This window comes from Capricornis sumatraensis, chromosome 16 (assembly GCF_032405125.1).
Source record: "Capricornis sumatraensis isolate serow.1 chromosome 16, serow.2, whole genome shotgun sequence".
Classification (NCBI taxonomy): domain Eukaryota; kingdom Metazoa; phylum Chordata; class Mammalia; order Artiodactyla; family Bovidae; genus Capricornis; species Capricornis sumatraensis.
This window is the reverse complement of record NC_091084.1, coordinates 52,546,882-52,563,088: the sequence shown is the minus strand read 5'-3', so window position 1 is coordinate 52,563,088 and position 16,207 is coordinate 52,546,882. Positions and strand designations below refer to the sequence as shown.

Genomic DNA, 16,207 nt, shown 5'->3' with positions numbered 1-16,207 from the left:
TTATAAGCTGGGACACACTAATCTGGAGCAGAGGAGGAGTCCTGCACTATACTGCCTGGGGTGCTCCAGGTGTTGGCCCCAGCCCCAGACAGCCAGTGGGAGGTGACGGATGGCCTGCGATTAGCTCTCCCCACCTCCGCCCAGCCCTCTGACTTACTCCCAGGAGCCTGACCCTCTAGACCAGCTGCTTGGCCCGGGGGGGCCCTGGGTGGGAGGCATGGTGAGGTCAGGCCAGGGCATGGGCCATCCTGATGCCCCTGGAGAGGGCAGGCGGGTGAGGCCCAACGTGGTTATTTATTGGAGTGTAATGGTGTGTGGCTGTTGGTCGTGGAGGTGAAATTGATCAGTTGTAGAAGTCAGGTTCTATCAATTATTACAGCAATTAGTCAAGTCAGAACATCAGAGCAAGGGTTCGGGGGCTGAGGGACTAATATTAGATGGACATTACCCATGGCGCCCCAGCCTCAGCTTTCCTAAACTGGGAGCAGACGTGCTGACCCGAGGCTCCAGGACCTTGGGGAGCCTAGCTGGCTTCCCTCCTCGGGGTAGCTGGGGTGAACCTGGGTGAGAGCTCTTGGGCTGGAGACAGACCCAGCACTGCTTTAAACGGCATCCCTGGCCCAGGTGCAGAAATGTCCTACCTGTCCCATCCCATCCTTTATGAGAAGTGACACAACTCCTACTAGAAATTACTCAGTGGCCAATGTTTATGGCACACATTTTTCATTCTGTAAGCAAATATAGATCACTGACAGCACTTGTTTGAAGCAGCTAATCTCACCCTCTGTTCTTTCTTCCACTGTCTTCCTCTCTCACCTCTCTTCCTCTCCCCCTCCCCTTTGCTCTCCTATTTTTTCTCTCTTACCCAGTTCTCTTTTTCTCTTTGCTCTTCTTTTCTTTCCCTTCCAGACCACCCCTCTGCCACTCTAGCCCATATTCAGTGACAGAGCTCCCCTTGAGGCTGCCTCAGAGAGGAGAGGCCTTTCCACTGAGTGATTATAGCTCTCTTTCAGCCCTAGCTGTGGTCCAGGAGCTCTGAGGAAAGAGCCGATGCTGTCTGCCCCTGCCTCTCAAGCCTTCAGTGCTGAGCGCCAGACAGAACAGGGCTGGCTGGGAAAACTGGGTCAGGAGAGCAAGCCCCTTAGCACTGTGGTCTTCTTGCACCTCTCTCTACAGGCCCGGTGTCCCTCCTTCGGCACACTGATCACACTCGGCCTGAGCTATTGTTGCATGGTCGTCTCTCATCCCTTTTAGCTTCTGGAGAGCTGGGATTGTGCCTAGACTCTAGACAGCACCTAATCTAAAAGATGGGACCAGGAGCCTGCAGAAGAGACAGAGAAGGAATGGTCTCAGGGGTGTGAGGAAAACCTGAAAAGTGGTTTATAGAACTCAAAGGAGAGAGTGGGCAAGGTATCAGTTGCTGCAGAATGATCAAGAAATATTTTAGAAAAAAAACAACTCTTCATTGGCTTTGGCAGTCTCCCATCTCCCTATGTACAGGGCCCTGATACACAGTGCCCAGAAAGCAAGCACCAACAGAATTGAAAGAAGAATGAGGCTCCAGCTGAGCTTTGAGGACTTGCCTACTAGTTAGGAAGACACTCTCCTCATTAGGGAGGTTGCATTTTATCCTATAAGCAGTGAAAATCATGGAATGATTTTTCACCAGGGGTGTATTATGGCTGCCCTGGTGGGAGTGTGAGAATTGTAGTTAAGAAAACCTGGAGTAGATTTGACTCCTGGTCCAAGCAAATCACCAGCTTTGTGACCTTGGGCTACTTATCTCCTTTGAGTTTCCACTTCTATAGCAGGGCAATTTTAATTTCTACCCCTCAAGATGGTGGATAATATATATAAAATACAGAGTACATAGTAAACACTAGTGGCTATTATTATTATCATCACCACTTCTAGATACATACTCAAGAGACATAGAAAAATACATCCACTCAAACAGACTTGTACACAAATATTCATAGCAGCATATTCATAACAGCCAAAAGGGGAAAGCAATTCAAATGTTTTTGAGCTTGATGAATAACAAAATGGGGTATGTCCATAGGATGCAATATTATTCAGCCATAAAAGAATGAAGTACATGCTATATTCCTACATTCATGTTGTGGCATGAATGACATGTGCTACATCATGGATGAACCTTGAAAACATGGCAAATTAAGCCAGATGCAAAAGACCACACCGTTTATGTGAAAGGTCAAGTGTAGGCAAATACAGGGACAGAAAGCAGACTAATGGTTTCTGGGGTTGGGGGAAGTGGCGAATGTCTCTGATAATGGTGATAGGGTTTCTTTTCAAGATGATTAAAATGATCTGGAATGAGATACTGCTGAGGCTTATATGATGATGGAAGTATATTTAAAACTACTGAATTGTGTACCCTGAAAGGTATGTGAATTGTGGTTTAAAATTATCTAAATATTTTATTTTGTACTAGCTTCCTATTAGAAAATAGAATCATGTTAAAAAGTATTTTTTCTTACTGATAATAAGCTTCCTTGGTCTGGGTCATGCTTCACTCTCTCTGCTCCTTTCCCCTCCTCCTACCACGCTGCTTCCTCTGTAGCCGCGGCAGACAGCCATGTGTAAATGCTTAATAAATGACTCTCATTGTTGATGAGTTTACAGTCCTTAAAGAAGCAGAGAGTTTCAATAGGAATGGTTTTGTATCATGATATGAATGTTGCCTCAGCCTGGGATTGAGAAACACTGATTTTTACTGTCCATCAGCAAACAGTGACTGAATATCCCCTCTGAGCCAGGCCTCATGGTGATGCAGCCTTTCTTGTGTGTTTAGTGTCCCTAGCCAACTTACTACATCCTCATGGCAGGGAATGTGTCTTAACCCTTCTTTAAGTATAGACAACACACTTCTTAGCAATAAAAGTCAAGGAGTATTTGTTTGTTACTTTAATGTTCCATTTAACACATAATTCTTGAGGAGTTGCTTTGGGGCAGGACCAGATCTGATTCTTCCATGTCCTGGGTCCCAGCTCATTCAGGGTTGGACAGACTGAATGGAATGGTCAGTTTTCGAAGACGAGAGTGAGGTGCCCAGATATGGGCTTTGGGGAGGAGATTCTGACAGTGTGGGGGTTAAAGTAGCCTATCTTCCATGACTGTCAAGGCTCTACACCAAGCAGACACTTTACACAGGCTCATCAGCTGCCGGCACTTATGAGAGACGGTAGATGCATGGCCCCAAGCAAGCCTCTTCTTTTTATACTTAAAGTTCTTTGTCTTCAAATCATGGGAACCAGTGACCAGAGGAGACGCCTGCCTGAGTGCACACGCAGCAACAAGTAGCGCAGGTGAGGGCTGGCACAGCTGGGTTGCTGATGGTGGCCAGAGCTCAGCCGACTCTAGCAGGCAGGAAGTGAGCAGGGAAAAGAGAGCATGAGGAAGAGGCAGAGAGCAGAAAGAAGGGTCCTTGTCATTACTTGGAATACTCTGTGGTTTAGATTTCTGTGTGGATTTTGTGAATGAATATTCATCTGTGTACAAACAAATTTGATAATGCAGACATTTTAATGAAGAATGCATTGGAGTTGGGGTGTATTAATCTGTATGTGTATTGGTATATGTGTTAGCATGTTCAGCTGTGTATATTTTTGTAGGCACAGCACACCTATGTGTGTGTATAGCACATCTGTGTGTGTGGCACCTCTCTATGTGGGTAGTGAGTTTTTGCACGTATGCATGCACCTGTAGGAGCCTTAATACCCTTACTTCTGTGTCAGAGAGGACCTAGAGCTCCTCTCTCAGAGTAGCTTGACATGTGTTTCAATCTCTTAGGTTTTGTTGCTCCATATTTCTGTGAGCATTCCTTACACTGAAGTCAAGGCCTATGCTACCTACCAGGGAAGGCTGAGGGTCCACTGATCACTCACAAAGGCTCTGTTTCTCCTTCTCCTCCTGTCAGGAGCCAATCCCTTGCAGAGGAATGAAATGGGACACACACCCTTGGATTATGCTCGAGAAGGGGAGGTGATGAAGCTTTTAAGGACTTCTGAAACCAAGGTAAGTCTCAAAGAAAGGAGAAGGCCTGTGGGTACTCCATGCTTCATTTCATCTTTCACTCATTAAATTATGTCAGACTCTACACCAAAGGCCACTTCTCCTTAGAGGATTATTGTCTATTTAAATACAAATCCAGCCTCCACTTATCAATAGGAGGCATCCCCTTTCCTGACCAAGAAGCAGCCTGGGCCACTTCTGGCTTCTGAGGACTAACTTTTAAATTCAGTTTCTGAGCCTTCCAGCTTCTTCCATGAAGGAGAGGGGATAGCAGGACAAAATCTTCGCCTCAGTACTGTTTCCTCAGGTCTCATGCACTCTGCAGCCTCATCAGGTAACTCTTTTCCATCATCTCTCTTTCTAGAAGTTTCCCTGACCCCTTCCCTCCATATATACTCCAGAGGTCCTTGTGTAGAGTATGAGGCAAAACAGTCTTCATCTTAATTTGATTTTCTCATCCAGACTTTTGAATCTTCTAAAAACAGGCTGCCTTCTGCTCCTCTCAGCCACCCAGCTATAACTTAGAAAGTATTTGGCAGAATCTTAAGAACTAGAATCACAAATGTCAGAGCTGGGACCTGAGAAACCATCAAGTCTGGTGATGGGAAATCTTATCAAAGTAAAATAAATAAGTCAGAGGAAAATAGAGCTGTTCTGGTTGAAGGAGAGCCTATCCTTTCCCCCTGGGTAGCCTCCATGGAGGCTGTGCTATGGGGCACACATTTTAAATCTCTGAAACCTCGATCAGGTGATTTCTTTTCTTCCTGGGGAAAGTGGAGCCCAGGGGTGTGTTGTGACTTGCCTTTGGTCCCAGAGCCAGTTAGCATCAAAACTGTTACTAAGTAGGTTAGTTCACTGGCAGGACAGGAACTGGAAGGCTTGGTTTCTGACTGTCAATCTTGGGTTTTTTCCAACTTCGTGGAATCTCTCTGGCAAATCGGCTGCAGTACTTTGAGATGATTAAGAGTGGCAGGTCCCACCTAGTGGCAGATACTCTGTGTGTCTTGAGTAAGAGCACTTAGGTTAGGTCACCTGACTGAGCACTCAGCTGGGGTTGTGATCCCACCCCCTTACTGACTGACTGACCTCGGGCAAGGGCTTCTGCTCTTGAAGCTCAGTTTACCTCTGTGAGATGAAAACACTGTGACTGAATGGTTTCTGTGGTTCCATTCAATATACCGCTGGTCTGTGTGGCAGTCAGAATAAACTAGGTCATGCTGTTGTAACAAGTCAAAATTTCAGTGGCTTAAAGCAACAAAGATTCATTTTTACCTCATGCTGCACGTCCATCATCCATCATGGGTCAGCAGAGGCGGTCTCTGCTCATCCGCGATGCTGAGGGACCTGACCGGCAGAGCAGCTGCCCTCTGGGAGAGAGCACCCTGGAGGGCATCCCACTTGCAGCTACATGCTCAGCCTGGAAGTAGGACCCTTTACTTCCACTCACAACTTATTGGACACAGTTAATCCCATGTTCCTGCCCTAGAGTTGGGTCAGCTTCCCCTATTCTCTAAGGAAATCCCTGAGCACTGTTTCACATCACCTCAGGGACTGCATCCCCTTCATTATCTCCTGTTTCAGGCCAAGCCACTGTCCCCTGAGAGCCAGCGCTGCCCTTGGCCAAAATTACACCTGTTTTGTCAGGTTGTGTGACATAGCGCCAGGACCGGTCTGGTTACGTAAAGCAGGAGAACAGACCTCTTCATATCAGCAGGGATGGAAGGGTTGGGGCTGCTGAGGGACCCTAATGAAATTTGGCTGCCCAGGAAATGTCTTGATGTCAGCCATATCAATACAAAGTCAGTGTCCCAAATGAGTAAGTGGCAGTTGCTGCCTCTGTGCCAGTCAGATCCTTCTAGACCACAGAGGGCTACCTTCTGAGTAGACTGAGCTCTCAGAATCTGTGCAGAGGTGGGCGGCAAGGAGGCAAGCAGAACTATGCCATGAGAAAAGGCTGAAGGCAGTGGGGCATCTGGCCAGGAAAGGAGAGACTGCACGTGGGCACAGAGACGGCTGTGAGGAGGAGGGGAGGAGAGGAAATGGATTCAGTGCCAGGGCTAGGACAGAGCCAGGCTTAATGGGGGGTGGCTGCTGCCAGAAGGAGCCCCCGCACAGAGCTGTGACCCAGGGCAGGGGCTGCCTTTTGAGGCTAGAAGACCACTCAAAGCCAGCCAGGGGTTTTGTCACCTCTCAACATGAAGACTGTTTCTCTGTCATCACCTCTCTGCACTTGATCCCTTTACCCAGGCTGGATTTCCTCTTCTGTAATGTTCAGCTGTCTGCTGAGCACCTCTACCTGATTGCTCTGGGGTCCCCTCAGATTCCGCCCACGTGAACCACCCTCAGCTCTCCTGGACGTCAGCAGCATTGTCTCTCTCTCAGTTGCTCAGCATCTCCATGGTCACCCATTCTTTCCACTCTGCTCTTTTTCTCCAGGCTGCAAAAAAAACTACCTCTTCAAAACTGTGAGGAAGAGTTTCAGGGGGGAAACACTGCTTTATATTGGGTTATGTCACCCTCGGCCAGGAAGTAAGCAGCAGCTGCTCAGCTCTTGAGTTCAGGCCCTATGTCAGTGACATAATGATTCAGGCCTGGAGGGTGCTGAGGCTCCAGCCTCAGACCTCATGTCCTGGCTCTTTGTCTAGACACGGATTACCACCACTCTGATCTTATCTTCCTCCCCTTCTGTCCATCCAACATCTCCCTGCCATCGAGCTCAGCCTCTTCCACCTTCACCTGCCTCTCTATAGTCAAATATGTACTCTTTATAGAAAATTTGTAATTATAAAAGCCATCTTTCCCATTATGGAAAATCTGGACAGTATAAAATGAAGGTAATTAAATAAGTCCGTGCATATTTATAAATGACATCTGTATGCCGGGTTCTGGGCTAGGTGGGAAGAAGATATCTGGGTGAACCCCTCAAGGAGCTCACAGTCTGATGAGGAAACAGACCAGTAAAGTGTGACACCACTGAGTCATCATCCCAGGGAAGGCCAGGGACTGGCAACCCACAGTGGCTTCTAATCCTGCCTAGGAGATCAAGGAAGGCTTCCTGAAAGAGATGTCAACTGAACTGAATCTCAGTTAAAAGCATTTTAGCCCTACTACCTATACATAACTATTATCAATGTTTTTAATTATTTATAGTAATAGGTACCATTTATCAAGTGCATCTAGACACTCTGCCAGGTGCTCGAATATATAATTTTTCTAATGTTGTAACAAAGCTATGAGGTAGCTCTTATTTACCCCCCTTTTACAGGTGAGAAAACTGAAGGTAAAATAAAACATGACTTTTGAAAATCAGGCTATTATAAGCAGCTATTGAGATACAAATCAGACCGTTCCTCTTATGATTCTACATTTACCTTTTCTGGACCATATCTATACATAAGTGGGTTTTTTTTTTCTTAGCCTGGTTGATTGCCTACTGTATAAACCATGGGTCTCAAAACTGGCAGCCACGTTTTATTTTGCCAATTCAGAGTTTTTTTTAAATGTGAGTGTAATGCCATAGAGGTTGTAATATGGGCTCTCCAGCCACAGGTGACTGTTTCCTATCATGTTATGTGCTTACGTGTCAGGCATTTATATTTCCTTCTTGGTCCTGAAGGTATTTGAGTTATGACCCTAGTTCCATGTTTAGAATCTGTGTTTTTTCACTTATTATTTCTTGATGGTTTTCCCATTTCAGAATTATCCATAAGCCTAATTTTTAATTTTATTCTGCCTTTTAAAATATGTCACTTATCTAAAAATCTCTGTCACTTTAAGTGGCCTAAATGATTTGTTTCTCATGGCTTATTTGCTTAGTTCTCTGAGCAGTCTCTCTGTGTGGAAGCCTCCTAGGCCCCCTGAGAAGATCGAGAGGTGGATGAAGCCCAGCTCCTGTCTCCTGAGCTGGGTATCAGGAGAGGAAGATCAGGAGAGGCAGGCGCTCTTAGCTCTGATACCCACAGGCTGACTTCTGCCTTAGGAGGGGTCCACACAGAGCTTGTGGGGGTTTCAAGAAAGCATGGATCACCTCCAGGCAGAATGAGCAGGGCAGGCTTCATAGAGAAGGTAACCTGTGATCTCACTTTGAAGGATTTCACAAGCTGAAGGGTTTAATACTTAAAGCTTAGACCATTTTCACATCTTAACTAAGAGACAACAGAGAGGTGGAAATATATCTCTGTGCACATGATGGCAGATAAAACAAAAATATGGGGAGCTATTCCATGATGAATATTCAGCTGAGGGGGACGTTCTGGTGGCAGCCCGCATCTCCACTCCCAGATCCTCACTCCACCGAGACTCTCGAGGAATTTATTGCTCATTTTAATCACACCCAGAGAATGAATTGGCAGGAATATTAGGCAGATAGGTCTATCATATATATTTTATTTGCATATCCCAGTGACAGAATCACAAGCACATTTCCTGTCTGTGTATTTTTTCATTTGCTGCAGGAGTAGCTGGGGATGCAGGGCTCCCCTGGGCCCCACATTCCGGGCTGCACGCCTGGGTGCTCCCATCAGACCTGGAGGAAGCCATCAGGAGAGAAGGGGTGAGGTGTGCAGGAACGTAGAGGGTTATGTTCCGCCTGGCCTAGGATGGAGAGAAACCCCCTTCCCTGCCTCACCGAGCCTGCTCCCTGCTTTGTGCCTCATTTCAGGGGCTGGTGTGTTGCATGCTTGGCCCTGTGCTTGGCCCAGGCAACACCATCCGACCTTGATTAGAGGTTCTCCACGGGCCAGACCGAGCGCTCCATGCTTTATGGGGATACACCTTTGCGTTCTTTCTCTTTTAACTTTTAAAAACTTTTTTGTTGAAATATATTTGTATAAGGTACTCATAACTATACAGCTCACTATTAATTTCACAAACTGAATATACCTAATCAAGAAGTAGACTATTACAAGCATTCATTTGTATCATACTCCCTTCCAGTCACTATCTGTCCCTCAAGGGTAAGCATTGTCCTGATTTGTTTCACTTTTATTTTTACAAACTTCAAAAATAGTACAACAAATTCCCATAAACTTCCACCCATATTACCAGTTGTTAACATTTTATCGTACTTGCTTTATTATATAGAGATGAATAATATAAAGACATATAATTTTTCTGAACTATTTGTTATATATACATGATCCCCTTTACCACCAAATACTTGTATGAATGCCCTAAAAAATAAAGGACATTTTCTATATAACCTCAATGCAGTTCTCAGAATCAGAGCATTAATATTAACTAATCTACAGATGTTATTCACATTTCACCAGTTGTCCCAATAGTTCGTTTTACAAGGAAAGAAAATTCTGGATCCAAAGTTGGATTCAGTTGTCATGTCTATTTAGTCTCCTTTAATCTGAAACAGTTCCTCAGTCTTTCTTGACATTCTAACAAGTACAGGCTGGTTATTTTGTAGACTGTCCTCAATTTGGGTTTGTCTAATGTTTCTTTATGATTCAATTCAGGCTGTGCATTTCTGGAAAGAACACCCTCTGGTGTTTATTTTCAATAAATTCATTAGGTATCCCCATGCTAAAAGTAGGAATATGAAATTTGTGTTTTAAATCTCCTTTCCCTAAATAGGCTCTGAACTCCCTAAAGGCAAGAACGGGTCTTTTCTTATCTCCAGGGTGGAAGGTGCAGACACTTGAGTCAGACTGCAGGAGTTAGTGTTCTGCCTTTAGTACTTGCTACCAGTGGGACCCTGCTTTAATTACTTCCTCTCTGGATGATGAGGGAGGAGATCCTCTGACCTCCTTAGGGCTGTGAGTGTTAGAACAGCTGGTCCCAAATCAGGCAAGATTCATCAATCCATACTCAGACTAAGGAGTGGAAGTTTGAGGAGTAACAGGTTATTTACGCAGTCTCTGAGTCCCACCCTACAAGACACGTGTTAATTACATAAGGGGAAGATGATGATGGAGAAACTTGGCACAGCCCACCTTAATCAGATGATCAAAATTAACATCCTCAGTCACAGGTACATCATCATCACGTACCTCCCGATGTGACACGCTAAGGAGCATACAACCCATTTTCTCACCTCAGCCCCTCTTTGCCCCTCTTAACCGTCTTGCCGTTCTTCTCTCTGGGGCAACCCAGCTATTTGCAGAGGAGCAACATGATCCAATTAACATGTTAAAAATATTGGTCTGGCAGCAAAAGGAGGATCAGGTGGAGGAAAGAATGGACCCTGGGATGCTGACATAGCGGTCACCAAGTCTTCATGGGACTGATGCCGGCACTGTACCCAGCTTTCCTCAATACAGATGTGGACTCTGAGCTAGTTCAGGAGACTTTCAGGTCCCTTAGGTGCCCCTCTCATCCCCCATTCTCCCCTCCTGTCTGCTCTACATTTCCCAGCCTCGTTTGTTGGACCCCCTGTGCTCCTCTTGTCATCACTCCCTCTTCTCAGGACTTCCATCGTCCCACACCTGCCCCCCGAGTCTCATCTTCTGCCCACTTTGTTGACCTCCCCACCCCGGCCTCTCTGCCTCCCCCAGCTTCAGGACATGGTAGAAGCCCTGACTATGATGTGAGTTGAGGTGGATCCAGGGAGTCAGGAGGATGGGGCATATCTGAGTCTGTGAGAAGCCAGGGGGCTCTGTGCCCTGACCTCCCTCTAAAGGCAAGCTGCATCTTGGCCTCTTTTCTTCCCTCTGCCACACTTTTCCTGTTTTTCTCCCAGGGTCTCCTTTTGCCAACCACCCCTGCCCTAGCTTCCCTCTCAGTGAACATATCGCCAGGCTTATTATCAGATTTGTTCCCTGAGTAATGCCCAGCAGCAGGGGTGCTGCCATACCCTTCTCCCTGTAACTGTCACCCACAGAGCTGCTCTGCCCAGCCACCCACCTCCTAACGAGAGCCCAGCTAGGCTTCGCCTCGGCCTCCCAGCTCTTTCCTGTAAATGCACTCAGAGCCAGGAGGGGTGCCATATTAAATCAAGAATGATGAAAACCAGTGGCTGCGATTATCCAGCCGAGATGCAGCATAGGGAGCTGGTTGCTGCTGGCTCCAGGTGAGGGCTTCTGAAACTAATTGCATGTGGCTTTTATTAAGAAGATGGTCACTCTCCCACTCCTGCTCTCCTGGTGGCCTCCTTCTAGGGCGTCTCCACCCAGTGTCCTCTGCTTCTGCAGGCTGGGTCACCTACCCTGTCCCCTCTTCCACTGGAACCCTGTTGAAGCAGAGCCTTGACCTCATTGCCTGTAGCCTTCCTCCTCATTTCCTCAGAACCCAGGAACAACAGTAGCCCACATTCATGGACCCTTACCAAGGGCCTTCTCTTTCCTCCCAAAGAAAATACATACAGACCTAGTAGTTTCCTTCCCAAGGTTCTTCCACTGGTTAGCTCTCCACAAGCCTGAACTCGTAGCTCACACTATTAAAAAGTCATTCATTCATTCAGCATTTTTTTTTTAATTTTGGCTGCCTGAGTCTTCATTGCTGCGTGTGAGCTTTCTCTAGTTGCAGCAAGTGGGAGCTACTCTTCATTGCTTGTGTGGGTTTCTCATTGTGGTGGCTTCTCTTGTTGTGGAGCATGGGCTTCAGTTGTTGTGGTGCACAGGCTTCCCTTGGCATGTGGAATCTTCCCAGACCAGGGATCAAACCCTTGTACCCTGCATTGGCAGGCAGATTCTTAACCACTGGACCACCAGGGAAGTCCTCAACATATTTTTTTAATATAAGCTCTGTGCTAAGCATTTGGGAAAGAGCATGAAGTAGAAACCTCATATGTAGTTTAATCCCATTGTCCTGTACATTTTTATGAAAAAGTCTGGTCCAGTTTCAGAAGTTTCTCTGAAGAGCTGTATACGACTCCAGGCGTAAAGGGGGTTGTACTCGAATCAGGGTGTGCTCAAATTTAGGCCATAGGTTGACTCTTTCCCAGTACTATTTAGAGAGCCCCTGAGAGACCTGGCGCTCACCCCCATAGAAGTCCAGAACCCTTTCCCATTGCTCAAGAAAATAACAGTACTAAGACAACCTAAAATGATGACGCTGAAGAAGAGTTACAAAAGGTAGAAATGTTGCCCTGGAGAAGACTCAGGGAGGCCATGATGGTGGTACCCAAACCAACAGAGTGGTAGGGAAACTCCTGTTAAGCTTTGCCTGCAGCAAAGGAAAAAAAGGTGTGTTTTGTGAGGCCCCACAAACCAGTGGATGGAAAGTACCTAGAGGAAGAGTTCTCTACCATGTAAAAGAAATTGACAGGCACAGCTGAGACACCCCAGTCAGTGGAGGTGTCCTGAGAACTCAGTTAGTGTTGAGACTGTCCACAGACTCAGGGTTCCTGGGGAGAAGCCTCAGGAGCCACCCTGGGTCCATGGGGGCATCCTAATGGACTTGACTCCTGGCTTCTGCTTAAGCCAGAGCACTTCTTCCCCTTATCTGTGGGGCTCCATGCAGATTAAATTAGTGGGCTCGATAAAGGACAGAAATGGTCTGGACCTAACAGAAGCAGAAGATATTAAGAAGAGGTGGCAAGAATACACGGAAGAACTGTACAAGAAAGATCTTCACGACCCAGAATCATGATGATGTGATCACTCATCTAGAGCCAGACATCTTGGAATGTGAAGTCAAGTGGGCCTTAGAAAGCATCACTACGAACAAAGCTAGTGGAGGTGATGGAATTCCAGTTGAGCTGTTTCAAATCCTGAAAGATGATGCTGTGAAAGTGCTGCACTCAATATGCCAGCAAGTTTGGAAAACTCAGCAGTGGCCACAGGACTGGAAAAGGTCAGTTTTGATTCCAATCCCAAAGAAAGGCAATGCCAAAGAATGCTCAAACTACTGCACAATTGCACTCATCTCACATGCTAGTAAAGTAATGCTCAAAATTCTCCAAGCCAGACTTCAGCAATACGTGAACCGTGAACTCCCTGATGTTCAAGCTGATTTTAGAAAAGGCAGAAGAACCAGAGATCAAGTTGCCAACATCCGCTGGATCATTGAAAAAGCAAGAGAGTTCCAGAAAAACATCTATTTCTGCTTTATTGACTATGCCAAAGCCTTTGACTGTGTGGATCACAATAAACTGTGGAAAATTCTGAAAGAGATGGGAATACCAGACCACCTGACCTGCCTCTTGAGAAACCTGTATGCAGGTCAGGAAGCAACAATTAGAACTGGACATGGAACAACAGACTGGTTCCAAATAGGAAAAGGAGTACGTCAAGGCTGTATATGGTCACCCTGCTTATTTAACTTCTATGCAGAGTACATCATGAGAAACGCTGGGCTGGAAGAAACACAAGCTGGAATCAAGATTGCCAGGAGAAATATCAATAACCTCAGATATGCAGATGACACCACCATTATGGCAGAAAGTGAAAAGGAACTGAAAAGCCTCTTGATGAAAGTGGAAGAGGAGAGTGAAAAAGTTGGCTTAAAGCTCAACATTCAGAAAATGAAGACCATGGCATCTGGTCCCATCACTTCATGGCAAATAGATGGGGAAACAGTAGAAACAGTGTCAGACTTTATCTTTTGGGGCTCCAAAATTACTGCAGATGGTGACTGCAGCCATGAAATTAAAAGACGCTTACTTCTTGGAAGGAAAGTTATGACCAACCTAGATAGTATATTGAAAAGCAGAGACATTACTTTGCCGACTAAGGTCTGTCTAGTCAAGGCTATGGTTTTTCCAGTGGTCATGTATGGATGTGAGAGTTGGACTGTGAAGAAGGCTGAGCACCGAAGAATTGATGCATTTGAACTGTGGTGTTGGAGAAGACTCTTGAGAGTCCCTTGGACTGCAAGGAGATCCAACCAGTCCATTCTGAAGGAGATCAACCCTGGGATTTCTTTGGAAGGAATGATGCTAAAGCTGAAGCTCCAGTACTTTGGCCACCTCATGCGAAGAGTTGACTCATTGGAAAAGACTCTGATGCTGAGAGGGATTGGGGGCAGGAGAAGAGGACGACTGAGGATGAGACGGCTGGATGGCATCACGGACTCGATGGATGTGAGTCTGGGTGAACTCCGGGAGATGGTGATGGACAGGGAGGCCTGGCGTGCTGCGATTCATGGGGTCGCAAAGAGTCGGACACGACTGAGCGACTGAACTGAACTGAACTGAGCACCAAAACAAAAACAAAGGCGCTGGGTTAGAAAATTAGTTATCAAAATGCAGTAAAGAAGAAGTTAGCAGTTTATCAAAGGCCTGCACAGGCCAGATACTGTTGGCCACTGAGTTTCTCACACAGCTACTTCTGCATGTACATTCGCTGTGTGCCAGAGACCTGCCCAGTGCTTCTAATTCTCACCAGCATCCCACAAGGGTCCTGTGAGGTAGGTATGAGTACCATTGCCTTGCTAGAGATGAGGAACTGAAATTCAGGGAGTTGAATGAACTCCCCAAGGTGAGCTTACTATTAAGTAGATTTGTTGTTGTTGTTGTTTACTCACTAAGTCGTGTCCAGTCTTTTTTGACCCCACGGACTGTAGCCCTCCAGGCTCCTCTGTCCATGGGATTTCCCAGGCAAGAATACTGGAGAGGGTTGCCATTCCCTTCTCCAGAGGATCTTCCCGACCCAGGGATCAAACCCATGTCTCCTGCATTGGCAGGTGGATTCTCTACCACTGAGCCAGCTGAGAAGCCCAAGTAGATTAGGTGAGGTTTAAATTCAGGTCTTTCTGGGGCAAAGCTGGCTTATTTCTGCCACACAATGTGCCTCACTATGAGCCAGAAAGGTGTCAAACTTCATGTGGGGACTGCTGTAAGAATTCAGTGAGACACTACACAGAAAGTTCTAGTACCATGCCCGGCACACGGCAGCCATCTCACAGATGGCAGTCACTTCATTCACTTGCCAACACAAATTGAATCCTTCTGTGAGCCAGGCCCTGTGCTAGGTGCTGGAGTTACAGGGATGAATAGAGCATGGTCTTTGTCACTACTTCCTCATGTGTGGAGTAAAGAGACAGAAACAGGCAGTTAAATAAGTGCTCTGGAGGTGCCAGGGCAACAGTCTCTTTAGACAATTTGGTATTTAAGATCACTTAGAGGTGGGTGGGAATAGAGAAGACTTATGTGCTGAGGGAGCAGTGTGAACAAAAGGCCCAGAGTGGGAATACCCATCCCTGATGGGAAGTGACCTAACAAACAGACCTCACAAACTCTCGGAGGCCAGGTTCCTTCTGCATCCTGCCTGACTGCAGGCGGGCTAGGCCACTGGCCAGTGCTGTACCAGCCTGTATGTATGCATCTCTCCATCAGAGCCTTTCAGCCCAGTGGACCCAAGTGCTGAGAGGGGCTGGGTGGACTGGGAGGAGGAGGAGGCAGATATATGGTTGCAGTCGGCAGAGCCAGGTGATGTATGTAGTGCCTGAGGGAGCTGCACAGTGACGTGCTGAATTCCAACCGGCAAGCGTTGCTCCGCTGGGATTGGCGCCGAATTATTGCTCCATATGAAACCCCAGGACTGATGGGAGCTTTCAGTTACAGACTGATAGCAACAGCCAAAATTGGATTGTTTGCTATTTATTTTTTTTAACTTCTGTCAAGGTCACTACCATAACAGGAAAACACTGCCCAAGTAGCAGGTATTTTTCATCCACTCTGCCCACAAGAGCAATCTGCAGCCACCACTTTTGTGACAAGGCCTTACCTTGGCAGCTCGCTTTCTAGAAAGCTGTCAGTGTTACAGGAGCCCTAGGGAAGAGAAGTCCCCGGAAGACCCAGGTCTTTCTGTCTCACTTTAAGACCTGCTTCCCGCCCCCAGCGCCTGGCCTCCATCGATGCTTTATCATCAGACCCATGAACTCACCCCCCAACCCAGTCTCCAGATAGTGCCACAGCTCCCAACTAGCCCAATACTCCAGCTCCTTCAAGCCTCTCATCTCCCAGAAATGTTTTATGCTTTATGTATCCTTCCCTTCTCCGTACTCCTACACCACCCAATCTAGCTGTTAATTCCTCTTTGTATCTGTCATCAACTTCATTTTTGTAAACATTGACCAGCTGCTTCCACTGTGCCAGGACCCATGCCAGAAATAGCAGTGAGTAAAATGGGGCTCATAATTGATTCGTAAGACAATCACAAATATGCAGCAAACTCATTTTCAAGTAACTTTTTTCAGTGATAGGTACAGGGCTAGATATAGGCACACATGCTTTAGAACCACAAGGGAAACGGCTGATCCTGCCTGAAAAGTATTCATGTAC

General features: G+C 46.5%; 1 protein-coding gene across 3 annotated transcripts in view; it reads left to right on the top strand.

The window, feature by feature from the left end:
* Positions 1-16,207, top strand: part of CLPB (ClpB family mitochondrial disaggregase) — a 138,801-nt gene that overhangs the window by 97,540 nt on the left and 25,054 nt on the right. For all 3 annotated transcript variants that reach the window (XM_068988823.1, XM_068988822.1, XM_068988821.1), the window contains one exon: positions 3,941-4,038. In XM_068988823.1, coding sequence (XP_068844924.1) covers positions 3,941-4,038 — 98 coding nt within the window. The remainder of the gene's footprint in view (positions 1-3,940; positions 4,039-16,207) is intronic.